The 13,422-nt window shown below is 61.3% G+C and overlaps 1 protein-coding gene across 1 annotated transcript; it reads left to right on the forward strand.

Annotated features, from left to right (window-relative positions):
* The first annotated feature begins 1,738 nt into the window (after positions 1-1,738).
* Positions 1,739-11,024, forward strand: LOXL1 (lysyl oxidase like 1). The gene is made up of 7 exons (XM_057421192.1): positions 1,739-3,048; positions 8,162-8,270; positions 9,092-9,229; positions 9,710-9,866; positions 9,959-10,054; positions 10,431-10,546; positions 10,897-11,024. The coding sequence occupies exons 1-7, from the start codon at positions 1,995-1,997 to the stop codon at positions 10,901-10,903; spliced, it is 1,677 nt and encodes a 558-aa protein (XP_057277175.1). The 5' UTR covers positions 1,739-1,994; the 3' UTR covers positions 10,904-11,024.
* Positions 11,025-13,422: the final 2,398 nt, after the last annotated feature.

Raw genomic sequence — 13,422 nt, forward strand, 5'->3', positions numbered from 1 at the left:
CCCAGGGTCCCGCTTTTGGCCGCCCCCTTCCTGCATCCCCTTTGGAGATGCTGACCCCCCGTGGGACCCTGCGTGTCCTCGAACCTCCCCATTAAGGGTTATGGCGCTGGCAGCTTGTCCCCTCGGCCACAGCATCCCGGTGGCATCTTGCGGCCGCATGGGGAGCAGGATGGGGTGCGGAGCCACACGAGCCCCTCGCCCTCTACCCAAACCTATAGGGACCCCCCCATCACCCCTCCTTGTCCCCCGTCAGTGTGGGGTGACCCCATCACTGCATCATGTCCCCCCTTTACATCACCCCAAATCCTGTCTGCGTGCAGGGCTGGGGTGATGCAGAGGGGAGCGACCTGCTGCCAGTCCCCCCGTGTCCCTGTCCCCACTGAGGATGGGCGGCCGTGGGGCGGTGGGGATGTGGGAGGAGGAGGTTAGGCCAGGCTTTCCTTCCTGGCCAGCGCTCTGTGCTGCTATTACATCAACTCTGGTATTTCCAGTCCCTGCGGGGAGAAGGGAGGAGCGCGGGCGGGAGCAAGGGAAAGCAAAGTATTGGGGGATGCAGGGAATTGGGGGGTGTCCCGGGGGGGGGGGAATCAGGCCCTCTGGTAAGGATTGGTGCTGGGATCCCCCGCGCCCAAGCTGGCGTTGGCCCCTGGCTCCATCCCCAGGTTCGGGGCTGGGAATGGAAGCGGCAGAAGGGGGGGGAAAGGGGAAAAGGAAAAATCTACACGTGGAAAACACACGTCCCTACGGCCGGGATTTAAAGCAACAGGGAAGTGCCGGGAGAACAAGGGGTTCAGGGGCAGCGGGGTGGCTGGGTTGAGGTGTCCGCTCCAGCTTCTGAGTGGTGGAAGATGGAGGGAAGGATGGAGGGATGCTTTGTCCCAGCTTCATTTCTGCCCTGTGGATGTGTCCCTCTGGGGTGTGGGGCTGTAGGAAGGTGGGGGGGGGGGGGTGTGAGGTGTCATAGCCCCACTGTTGTGTTTGCACGGGCCCTTCATTCCGTGATGCTGAGGAGCGATGGCCCCGGTGTGCTGATGGTTTGCATGGGCTGGATCCAGCTGGCAGCAGGCATGGGGACCCCCCACATTCACTCCTCACATCCCCCCTTTCTGTTTAGAATTCCCAGCCCTGAGCTGCCAACCGGTCTCTGGTTTTATTCCTTGTTAAAACTCTCTTGTGCAGGATCCGGCCTCATTTAGGAGACAATATCAAGGGCAAACAAACCCAAACACCAAATTGTCACAAAGAGACAAGTTCTGGGGGAAAACTCCCTTTTTTTTGGCACTTTCCCCTTTGAAACCTATTGAAAGCTTTTGTGAGGGAATGAAGGTGCTCACCCAGGCCCTCACCCTGGTATCAGGCCTTTGCGTGGGACAGTCACCAGCGCGAATTGGGTCCCTTTAGGGGGAAATGGGGTCCTTGCAAGCGGTCAGGACTGCGTCGCGTTGCCCCATCAGAGCTTTCCGCAAGCCCGACCCCTATTTCGAGCCCGTTGTATAAGACCGAAACCAGCCGAATTCGACCCAAATCCTGAAGGCGCGCTCCGTGCCAGGCTGAAACAAAGTGAAAAAGCCAAACAAGTCGGGGGTTTGTCCCGAATGGATGCGTTTTGCGTGCAGCCAGCACCTCGCCGCCCTTCCTCCCGGCCCCTGGAGGGCAGGATCCGTGCCGGAGGCGGTTCCTAGGACCAAAACCCGCCGTTTTCCCCCCAAATGTTTGAAGGCGTGTATCATTCCAGGGTTTAAAAAAAAACCCTGCAAAACAACCCCAAATTCCGGGGTTTGATCCGGAGCGGAAGCCTCGTACCTCGGGTGCCGGCACCCCGCAGCGCTTCCTCCCGGCTCCCGAGGGCAGGATCGGTGCCGGAGGCGGTTCCTAGGAGCCGGCAGCGCCGCTTCCCCGTCCCCGGTCCCCGCCGGTAGCGCGGCCGCTGCGCCGGGCCCGGAGCCGCTGGGCCGGGGCTGGCGGCGGCGCTGCGGGGGGAAGGCGCTCCCGGGATGGCCCGGCGGGGAGCGTGGGGGCTGTGGGCAGCGCTGGGCTGCGGGCTGTGCCTGCTGGCGGCCGGGCAGCAGCAGGCGGGCGGCGGGCAGCCGTGGAGGCAGCTGATCCAGTGGGAGAACAACGGCCGCGTTTACAGCCTGCTGAACAGCGGCGCCGAGTACGTACCGGCGGGGCAGGAGAGACCCGGGGGGAGCCGGCTGCTGCTGGCGGGAGCGGTGACCGGCGGAGCGGGCAGCGTCCGGAGGCAGGCACCGGCCGTACCGCCGCGCCCGGGCTCCGAGACGGTTCGGGGGCAGACGCGGCACCCGTTCGGCTTCGGGCAGGTGCCCGACAATTGGCGTGAGGGACCGGTGGGCGACGGCACCGCTTCGCAGCGGGCCCGGCCTGCTGGCCGCTCCCGCCAGCCTTCCTCCTCATCCTCATCCTCCTCCTTCGCCTTCGCCTCCGCCGGGCAGCCCGCGTACCCCCAGTTCCCCTTCGCCCCCCAGTACGAGCCCTACGAGGCCCCCCGGGTGTACGACGAGGCGTACACCTACTACCGCAGCACCGGCACCGGCGGGGCGGCCGTGGCTTCGGCGGCGGCGGGCGCCAGCGTGGTGTACCCCTTCCAACCCCGGCAACGCTACGAGGACTACGGGGAGGAGCAGAGCCCCTATAGAGCCCAGGGGTACTACCCGGCGGCCGAACGCCCCTACGTGCCCGCCGCCCCGCAGCCGGTCGATGGGCTGGACCGCCGGTATTCCCATAGCCTGTACCACGATGCGGGCGGCTCGCCGGAGCAGGGCAGCCCGGACTCGTACGGCAACCAGCAACCCGGCGGGCACGGCATCGCATCGGCGGATAACCTCCAGGCACCCCCCGGGGCCGGGTACGGGGGGCAGTACCCACCCTACGAGCCGCAGCCGCCGTTCCGGGCGCTGGAGCCTTATGGGGTCCCTCGGCCCGAGCCCTACCTGCCTGCCAGGAACCCCGAGATTCCACAAGCCGTCCCTGATAGCCAAGCCCGGGTCAGCGTGGGAAGCGTCTACAGGCCCAGCCATGGTGGACGGGGTGAGTTTAGGGGGCCCTGGGGTGGGTGGCAGCTCCCCAGGGTGGGATGATGCTCTGGGGGTGCCTAAGGGAGAAGGTATCCCTGAGGGCAGAGCCTTCTGCATCTACGGCCGGTGCCAGCTGCTTTCCAGGGATGCTGTCTATAGGGGCAAATGTGGCCCAGGGCCCACTGTGGGACTGTTGGGGAATGATGTTTGAGGTGGTCAAAAACCAGGGAGGAAAGGGAAGGGGTGCAAAGGAGCAAGTCCTGGTGGGGCTTGGGGTGGGTCCACGCCGTGTTCCAGCTCATCCCATCTTCATGGGGTGGGTCTGTGCTGTGGGATGGAGGAGACACTGGTTCTGGGGTGGGTTTGTGCCATGTCCCAGGCCATCCCGTGTCCAGGCCATCCTGTGTCCCAGGCCATCCTGCATCCCAGGCCATCCTGCCTCCTGGGGGGCCATATGCCATGTCCTGTATCTGTGGGGTGGCTGGATGACATGTGTTGGGGGAAGCCCATGCTCCTGGAGTAGGATAGTGTGTCCTGGGTCATGCTGTGCATGCTCGCTTCCCAGGTGAGTCCGTGCTGCCTTGCCTGGAGCCGATTGTCCCTACGGATGCATCGGGCTGCAGCAAGGGACCAAGGTCACAGCAGGGACACCGTCATTTCATGTCCTACTGACCCTGATCCTGATGAAATCCTGTGGCTTTTGGCTGAGCCTTGCCCAGAGCAGTTTTTGCTCCATGGTGGAATTGGAAGCAAAGCTGGAGGGTGTGAGGAGCAGCAGCCTGGGGGATCTGTTCCCGGCCTGTCCCTTGGGAAACCCATCTCAGCTGGAGCCTCTGCCCCGTCTGACCCCATGACCCAGCCAGCCCCATCCCTGCTTTCTGAGAAAACCCCATTCCCCAGGGGAAGCGTTTGTCCCAGCCCTGCCCCGTTGCGTGCGAGTGAGCAAACACAGCGAGAGCAGCCGGGTCAGCCCGAGGTCTGGCTGCCCCCGCCGCAGCCGTGTGGGAAAAGAGCTTGGGATCAGGGTTTGTGAGGAGAAGATCTTCCTTTGGATCTCTGGATCTCTGCCTGCACCACTGGGAGCAGCTGCTCCCGCAGGGTGAGGGATGCGGGGCTGAGGGATGGGAGGATTAGGGATGCAGGGGCAATGGATGCAGGGATGAGGGATGCAGGCGCAGTGGATGCAGGGATGAGGGATGCAGGGGCAATGGATGCAGGGATGAGGGATGCAGGGGCAATGGATGCAGGGATGAGGGATGCTGGCAGTCCCGTGTCTCCCGGGATGGCTGCCCTGCAGATGACCCGAGGTGACAGAGGGAAATGGGAAGATGCCTGCCAAGCTTAGCATCTTCCTGCTGGCAAAGGCTGTGTCCTTCAAGGATCCCTGGAAGCTGGGCCAGGAGGTGATGGTGCTGTGGCTCTGCCCAGGGTTTCGAGGTGGACAGCCCTCATTGTTGGCCATCAATGGGACACTGACCTCTCAGTGTAGGAGCCCCCAGCCTCCTTCTTCATCAGGGAATACAGAGCATCCGAGCAGCCCAGGGAGGTGAGTCCCTGGGACCACCCCATTGCCTGGCCTCTCCTCCGGGTCACCTGCTGCTCTGTGCAGCCAAACATTGTCACCTCCTTGGAGGCCACCAGAACCCCTCCACCGCAGGGCCACCCTTCAGGCAGGCTCCTTAATTGGGCAAAACACTTTATAAAGCCGAATCAGATGGTAATTATGTGCCTTAAGATCTTTGAGAGCCTCCTAATCCCAGCCGGCTCCGCCAGGAATGTGCGGCATTCCTGGCCTCTCGCTGGGGCACCTGGGGGGTTAATAAAGCAATTAGATCCCACTGGCTTTTATGAGGCTTTTTATTTGGGCTGGTGGGAGCACGGTGGGCTCCTCCATCCAAACCAGCCCATGAAGACATCTTGGAAGAGGACAGGGAAGGAAAGAGAAGGAAGGGTAGGGAAAAGAGAAGAGGAAAGGGAAGAAGGATGGAGAAGGAGGAAGGAGATCTTTTCCACCCCTAAATCTATAGGTGGCCAGGTCATGGTGGAGGTGGGAGAGGAGCACCTCCCATGGCTTCATCAGTGGAGGGGGATAAATGCATCAGACCAGGCTTTTGCAAGGAGATGGGGACACCAAAAGTCTTCACGTGTCCTGCTCATGACTGCTGCAGAGAGACCCCAGCGTCACCCAGGTCTTGCTCAGGGGCAGAATCATCTCATGCAAAGGAGGCCTTGGGTGGTGAAGGTGAAGTCCACGTGGCATCTCAGCCATGGGGGCAGGTAGCCCACCCCTCCTGGTGGAGTTCAGCCAAGGTGCCGGTGCCCACTGGTGCTCCTCATTCTCAACCAACCCCCAGGAGGCATCTCCAGGGGCTTCCTCACCCCACCCTGGACCCCTGTCCTCTGCTTTCCTCTGTCTCCAGCAGGTTTCTCACCTTGCCCTCATGCAAATAGGTCACCAGGGGGTTGGTTCTTGAATGGGAAGGGTTTGGGAAACCCCATGGGGTGATGGGGATTTTGGTACCCACTAAGCTTGAGTCGCGGTGGCGCCTGAAGATGCTGCCACCCATGGATGAGGCACCTGGGCCAGGAGGTGGCAATCTGGCTGGGAAAGTCTCCCTTTTGTGAGCTTAGGAATGGGGTTGGGTTGGAGTTTCTTGCTGTCTTCAAGCATTTAGCAACCACTGCGGATCCTGAGAAGATTCAGTGGGGATGGGATGGAATGGGATGAAGAGTGGTGTCAGGAGGTGCTGAATGAGGGATGCTGTAGGGATGGGATGAGATGAGATGAGATGAGATGGAATGAAGAGAGGTGTCAGGAAGTGCTGAAGGAGGGATACTATGGCGATGGGATGGGATGGGATGGGATGGGGTGGAATGAAGAGGGGTGTCAGGAAGTGCTGGAGGAGGGATGCTATGGGGATGGGATGAAGGCGTGCACCTCAGTCACTCGGTGTGTCCCCACATCCCCATCCCTACTGCTCACAGCTACCCCTTTGGTGTTCCCTCCATCTCCAGGGCAGGGAGCCATCCCTGCCAGGCGCAGGGAGGGAAGCAGCCTGCCTCTTGGAAAACTGCTGGAGCTGGGATTTCTGGGCTGAGCCGGGCACACCTGCACAAACAGCATCAGGGAGCGGGCCTGCCTCGCTTTATTATTGCACTTTCCATGGGGAATGGGAAGGAAATCTCCTCTGGCAGCTCCCGGGGGCAGCTGAGGGCCGGAGGAGGAAAACCAAACACCTCCTTGCTGTGGTTGTCCCATTGCGAGGCAACCACGGGGGGCAGGAGATGCCAAAGTGCTGGCTCAGCAAAAAGCCTCCGGATGGGGACACTTTGGTGCCCTTGTTGTGACAAGGGGACATTTGCAGGGTGCTGAGGCCGGGTCCTGCCAAAGCGGTTTGACCCTTCGCTGAGGCGAAAACCAGGCCTGAGACCCTACAATAACAACGGGGGCCGTGCAGGGCGAGCTGCACGGTGGGGGAAAGTCCAGCTTCCCATTGGGAAAGGAGTCGGGTTTCTCTCTGGAGCGTCCAAGAACTTATTCTAAACACCAGCGGGGAGGAAAAGCTGGTTTATAAACGATGGCAAATGTTCCTCCCGCGAGCGGGACGCGGCCAGGGCTCTTTCCCATCACTTTTGTTAGGATCCATGGTTTTAAGGATGGGGGGGGGAAGCTTTTCCAAGCTCTCCCGGTTTCCCCCTGGTGTGTGCCCCCCCCCCCCCCCCCCCCCCCCCCCCCCCCCCCCGGGTATTACATCAGCAGCGATGACCAAGCAAGCGGGGCAGGAAACGAGCTCCAATGGAGTGACGTGATCCCTCGAGGGAAGGCAGGCCAAGAAACAAGGAGGCATTGTTCTTGTAGCCCGTGGAAAAAGAGGGAGAAAAGGGGAGGAAAAGGGGAAAGAAAGAGGAAATGGGAAGCTGGCCGGGTGTAAACAGAGGAGCCGGTGTGGCTGGAGCCCCCTGGTCCCTTGCAAGGAGATGGGGACACGGATAAGGATGATGAGGGGTGAGGATGGAGATGGGGATGCAGAAGGGGATGAGGAACAGGGGTGAGGATGAGAATGGGCATGGAATGAGAAGTGAGGATGATGTTGGGGATCGGGATGAAAATAGGGATGGGGATGGTGAAGGGATGAGGATGGGGATGCAGAAGAGGATGAGGGCTAGGATGGGGATGAGCATGATGATGGGGATGAAGAAGTGGATGAGAATGTGGATAGGGATTAGGATGGGGATGGAGAAGGGGATGAAGGGTGAGGATGAGGGACACAGAAAGGGGTGAGAATGAGGACAAGGATGGGAATGGAGATTAAAGCAGGGATGAGGATGGGACAGACCGGAAAGCTTGCAGGAAGGAGGGATGCTCATGGTAAGCAGAGGTCGCTATGGAGTAGGGCTTGGCTTTGCAGAGGACTGTGAGGAGGGAAACTGAGGCTTGGAGTGCCTGGGAGCATCCCCACCCTCTTCCTCCATCCTGGTCCCTCTTGAGGGGCTGATTCCAGCTGCTTGCCAGGCCGGAGGCTGTGAAGGATCCTTTGGGGGTGCGAAAGGGAGTTGTTGGGCTCTTTTGGAACGCTTTTGGAAAGTGAGGCAGCCCCGGCCTGTCCCTCTGGCTGTTTCTGTGTGTCCCCAGCTCATTTTGGGAGGTTCGTTTGGGAATTACAGGAGAGGAAGGATAATGGTGTGGGAGGGGAGCAGAGGGGGGTGGGGTTAGCAGAGCCCCCACTTTCACCCCTATTTTGGGGTGAAACTCAGGAAACAGGGCAGGAAATAGGGACCCCACATTTCCGGGGGAGGGGTGTGGAATCATGTCACCCCCTGCCCCTGCTGCCATAAGGATGGGAGCCAGGGGGCTCGGGGGGGGGACCCCAATAACTCTTTGCAGAGCAGCCAGGGCCGGGTGGAATCGCTTCCAGGAGGCCGGGTTGAGCAATCCCTCTGCAGGAAAATGGAGGCTTGGGATTTGACAGAGGGAGCCAGGGGGGAGAGGAGGGGAAGGGAGGATCCGCAGCTTGGGATTGAAACAGCATGGGGGTGGCCCAAGCAAAACGACCCCACGAGGCTGGGGCCGGCTGCTTCCAGAGGGGGCTGCTGCATCCCCAAGGGCTGTTCCCATCTTCCTGCAGGGCTCCCCGACTTGGTGCCAGATCCCAACTATGTGCAAGCATCCACTTATGTGCAGCGAGCTCACCTGTACTCCCTGCGCTGTGCTGCCGAGGAGAAGTGTCTGGCCAGGTAGGAGCAGCTGTGGGGCCAGGGGGACATGGGGGGATAGAGCCGGGACTTGGGGGGACAGAGCGAGGAGTTGGGGTAAGGGGGGGAGCTGGAGAGGAGAGATGTGAGGGTGGCTGGGGGATGTGTTGATGGGGAGGAGGATGGAGGGTGGAGAGGGGAAGGAAGGGAAGGATAGGGAAAAGGAAGGGGAAAGGGAAGAAGGATGAAGGAAAAGGATGGAGGAGAGAAGGAATGGGGAAAGGGAAGGATGGGGAACAGGAAAGGGGGAAAGGAAGGGGAAGGAGGGGGAAGGATGGAGGAGAGAAAGAAAAAATAGGGAAGAGGAAAGGGGAAAGGAAAAGGAAGGATAGAAAGGAGGGAAGGGGAAAGAAAAAAGAGAAGAGGAAAGGAAAGGGAAAGAGAAGGGAAATGGAAGGGGAATGGAAAGGGAAGGATAGAGAAGAGGGAGTGGGAAAGGGGAGAGAAGAATAGGGAAAAGGAAAGGGAAATGGAATGGGGGGGAAGACGGAGAAGGAAAGGGGAAAGAAGAGGAAAGAAGAAAGGGGAAGGGGACGAAGGATGAAGGAGACGAGAAGGAAAGAGGGAAGGGGGAAGCAAAGAGCTGAGGGAAGCTTGATGCAAAGCACAGAGCACAGAGCAAAGGAGGCCAAAGGGAGGCGTCTGGTGGGTGCTGCAGGGCCGGGACCTTCTCTCCCCTCCTTCTTCTTCCCGAATTCCCTTTCCCATGGAGGAAACGCCGGGGGTTTTCCTCCTCAGGGGCACTGGGGGTCTCCTGTTCCCCGGGGCGGGGGACAGAAGCAGTGACCCTGCAGTGTCCCCAGCACTGCCTACACCCCGGAAACCACCGACTACGACGTGCGGGTGCTCCTGAGGTTTCCCCAGCGTGTGAAGAACCAGGGCACGGCCGACTTCCTGCCCAGCCGGCCCCGGCACAGCTGGGAATGGCACAGCTGCCACCAGTGAGTGTCCCCAGGCCCCTCTGCCCATCCCACTTTGGAGGCTTCCAAAAGGACGTTCTGCCCCTTCTGTGGCTTTGCCTTGAGATCTCTGGGGTTGAGGGGGGCATCACCTAATTCACTTCTTTAGCCCTAAAGCCACCGGGGTCCTGCAATTAATAGAATCATGGAATCATGGAATGGATTGGGTGGAAGGGACCTTAAAGCCCATCCAGCTCCAACCCCTGCCACAGGCAGGGACACCTTCCACTAGAGCAGCTTGCTCCAAGCCCCTGTGTCCAACCTGGCCTTGAACACTGCCAGGGATGGGGCAGCCACAGCTTCTCTGGGCACCCTGTTCCCATATGTCCCCAGGGAGGAAGCTTGAAAGCTGGTGTGGAGCCAGGGTTGATGGTGACCCCCCAAAATCAGAGCTGGGGAGGGAGGGGATGATGCCATTGGGGGGGGGTGTCACTCTGTCTGTCCCTCCTTTTCCCTCCCCAGGCACTACCACAGCATGGATGAGTTCAGCCACTACGACCTGCTGGATGCCACCACGGGGAGGAAGGTGGCTGAGGGCCACAAGGCCAGCTTCTGCCTGGAGGACACGACCTGTGACTTTGGCAACCTGAAGCGTTACGCCTGCACAGCCCACACCCAGGTTCATTGCGGGGATGCTCAAGGAGCATCTTGGGGCGTCATCATATCCCCCCCCCCTCCCAGCACACCCTGAACCTCCTTTTGTCCCTGCAGGGCTTGAGCCCGGGGTGCTACGACACCTACAACGCTGACATCGACTGCCAGTGGATCGATATCACCGACGTGCAGCCAGGGAATTACGTCCTAAAGGTGGCCGGGGTTGTTGGGGGGAGACTTCTGGGGGCAAACAGTACCAATTTGGGGTCACCTTGGGATCTCCTCAACCAAGGGGTGCTCAGGCGTTGGCACAGGCTCCCAGGGCAGTGATGGAGTTGGCCTCCCTGCAAGTGTCCATGTAGATGAGGCCTTCAGTGCCATGGGTTAGTGGTAGCCTTGGCTGTGCTGGGAATGGTTGGACTGGATGAGCTTAAAGGGCTTTTCCAACCTGGTTGACTCTGATTCTGTGGTTGAGTTTGGGACCGCGCACCTATTTCGGTGCCATCCCCTTCACATGGGTTTAGGTGCTTCTCATCCCCGCTCTCACTAAGTTTTACAGTGTTTTCCTTTCCCTTTCCCCCGCTTTTAGGTTCAAGTGAACCCCAAATACATCGTCCTGGAGTCGGACTTCACCAACAACGTGGTGAGGTGCAACATCCACTACACCGGGCGCTACGTCTCCACGACAAACTGCAAGATTTCCCAGTAAGGAGATGTCTGTTTGTCCTCTCTCCATCTGCCCTTCTCTGCTCTCTTAGCCATCAAAACCCCCCAGGTATAGGGCTCAGGCCCCTTTTTCCTCCCTTTTATCCAGTTTTTCTCCTTCAGCAGCAAAAAGAAACTGGATTTGGCGAGTGGGGGAGCTGGGGGTTGATGTCTCACTCCCTGTATACTGAATTTCCTGGTTATTCCAGGGAAGAAGGAAGATGACTTTTAAGAGACCCCCCCCCACCCCCACCCCTTCTGCCTTTAAAATAGCATTTTTAAATCTTTCCCTAAATGCATTCCCCAAATCCTGGGATTATTTTTCTTCTTTCCTTTCTGTCTCCTTCCAGATCTTGATGGGAGCAGGGCCAGAGGGACCTCACCTGCCCCCACCTCTGTCCCCCTCTCAACACAGTGCCTGAGCTGGCTCCTCTGTCCCACCAGAGCCCATCAGCAGCTCCTCGAGACCCCCCAGAAAGAGAGAAATCCCCCCCACCCCCTCATTTCTTCATGTTAAGAGGAGGGGAAGCAAGAATGAGACTTTGAAATATTTTTTTATACTTAACTTTTCCTTAATCTTTTGGGTTTTATCCCATTTCCTAAGGGAAACCAATGCTGGAATAAAGGCAGGGGCCCATAAATGCTGTATAAGGGACGTAAATCGCATATTAGCAATAGAAAGCTCTGTAGTCTTTAACCCCTTTGGCATCTTTTTATTGGGGGGGGGGCAGCGGGGGTGTCTCCGGTGATGCCACCTCCTTGGGAGGGGAGGAGACAGCCTGGATTTGGAGGTGCTGCCCGGGCAGGGATGCTCTGGTTGCTTCTGGGACCAAAGGTGCTGGGAATCCTGTTGCCTTAATGCAGGGCTCGCTCTGTCTGTCTGGAAACAAGGACGGAGTCCTTGAGATGACTGGAAACCATGGGGTGGATTTTTTATGATTATTATTGATATTTTTATTATTTTCACGAGCTTTAAAACCAGAACTCATTAAAACACGTTGCTTTGGAGAGCTTGGCGTTTAACTGAGGGCGCCGCGGCCCACTGATGGATGTCCCCAACACAAAGCGAAGGGAAAGCTGTCGCCTCCTTCACAGGGGCCTTTATTTAACTCTGGGTGCTGGGGAGCACAGGGCACATGGGATGAGGGGGATGGGAAGGATGTGCTCCTCAAGACACCCTAAGTGCTCCTCGCTGCCCTGGCTGGGGTGGGAGGCACGGTCACCTTCTTGGGTGACATCCGTTATGCTTTGGGAGCCACAGCCTTGACATAAACTCCTGCCCCCGCCCCTTTATCCTCCCCCCTTCCTCTTGTCCCTCCAACCCCTGTCTCCCCATCTTCTGCCCCCCTCATCACTCGCCCCCATTCGCAGCCGCGAGAGACCGGTGATGGCCGTGCCCCGGAAGCCCCAGCCCGGAGGACCTCGTTGGCGGCCCTCGGCTCTGGGGACTCCAACATCCCAGGCACGGGGCGGAGCGAGGAGCCGGCAGCGGCCGCCCCGAGCCCGGGTGAGGGGCGCGGGGAGCCCGCGGGGCTGGACCGAAACCCCCGGGACCCTCCACCGGCCCCAGCGCCACGGCGGGGTCTCGGCCCCGGCCCCCGGGGGCTGCTCTGCACACACCGTACGTGTGCTCAGGGAACACCGCTGCAGCAGCGCCTCCGCTACCGCCCGCAGCCCCAGCCCCGCACCGCATCCGCGACACCTCCGCTCCCGGCCCGCGGGGCGGCAGCACCGGCACCGGCACCTCCGCCAATCACGGCCCGCCCCTTGCGCGCCCCGTACATCTCCGCCCAATCCGGGCCCGTCCTTTCGATCCAGCCCCGCCCCTCCCGGCTGCCCCGCCCCGCAGGCCCCGGTGGCAGCGCGGCCGCTCCTGGTAGCGCGGGTGCCCCGCTCCCGGAGAGCTCCGGGCCGGAGGGGCCCGGGCAGCGCGGGGTCGCGGCCACCTGAGGCGCTTCCGGGCTCTGGGAGCTTGAACGGGCACCGGGAGCGGCCGCTCCCGCCAGCACTGCCAGGCCCCGCGGCCGCCACTCCGGTCTGGGACCGCCCTCACCCGGCCCAGCCAATCCGAGGCCCGCCAGAGCGCGTCCGTCTACACTGCACCCAATCGCGCCCCGCCTCTTCAATCCGGTCCCGCCCCTCCCGTGTCCGCTCCGTCCGGTCCAGCCCCGCCGCTCCCCTTCCCCGTAGGCCCCGATCCCTTCGCTCCGCAGAGCCGCAGGGGTCGCGGTGCCGCTGCCGTGGGCCCTTGGGGCGCTGTTGGGCCCCGGGGAGGGTGAGCGGGCGCTCTGCAGCGGGGCCGCTCCCGGTGCCCGCCCGAGCCCCCAGAGCCGGGGCTCAGTGGAGCGCGGGGACGGAGCATCCGCGCCTCCGGGAGGGGCGGGGCTGGATCGAAAGGGCGGGCCCGGATTGGGCGGAGATGTACGGGGCGCGCAAGGGGCGGGCCGTGATTGGCGGAGGTGCCGGTGCCGGTGCTGCCGCCCCGCGGGCCGGGAGCGGAGGTGCCGCGGATGCGGTGCGGGGCTGGGGCTGCGGGCGGTAGCGGAGGCGCTGCTGCAGCGGTGTTCCCTGAGCACACGTACGGTGTGTGCAGAGCAGCCCCCGGGGGCCGGGGCCGAGACCCCGCCGTGGCGCTGGGGCCGGTGGAGGGTCCCGGGGGTTTCGGTTTCCTCCCCGGCGCCCCTCACCCGGGCTCGGGGCGGCCGCTGCCGGCTCCTCGCTCCGCCCCGTGCCAGGGAGGGAGCCGGGGTTTGGTCTGCAGCCCCACAGCATAGAGCGCCCGGGGCGGCCCCGCTCACCGCCGCCAGCGACGTCCTCCAGGGTGGGGATGCGGGGGTCCTGGCACGGCCCCAGGGTGCGATCGCAGAGGGAGCAGC

The sequence above is a fragment of the Pezoporus wallicus genome, unplaced genomic scaffold (genome assembly GCF_028554395.1).
Source record: "Pezoporus wallicus isolate ANWC-B61680 ecotype Strahan unplaced genomic scaffold, APGP_CSIRO_Pwel_v1 contig_7731, whole genome shotgun sequence".
Lineage (NCBI taxonomy): Eukaryota > Metazoa > Chordata > Aves > Psittaciformes > Psittacidae > Pezoporus > Pezoporus wallicus.

Excerpts from the sequence above, each read along its gene's own strand:
- LOXL1 (XM_057421192.1), top strand. The coding sequence starts at position 1,995 with ATGGCCCGGCGGGGAGCGTGGGGGCTGTGGGCAGCGCTGGGCTGCGGG. Across the intron at positions 3,049-8,161 it reads GCCCAGCCATGGTGGACGGG|GGCTCCCCGACTTGGTGCCA; the intron begins GTGAGTTTAGGG and ends ATCTTCCTGCAG. Across the intron at positions 8,271-9,091 it reads GAGGAGAAGTGTCTGGCCAG|CACTGCCTACACCCCGGAAA; the intron begins GTAGGAGCAGCT and ends CAGTGTCCCCAG.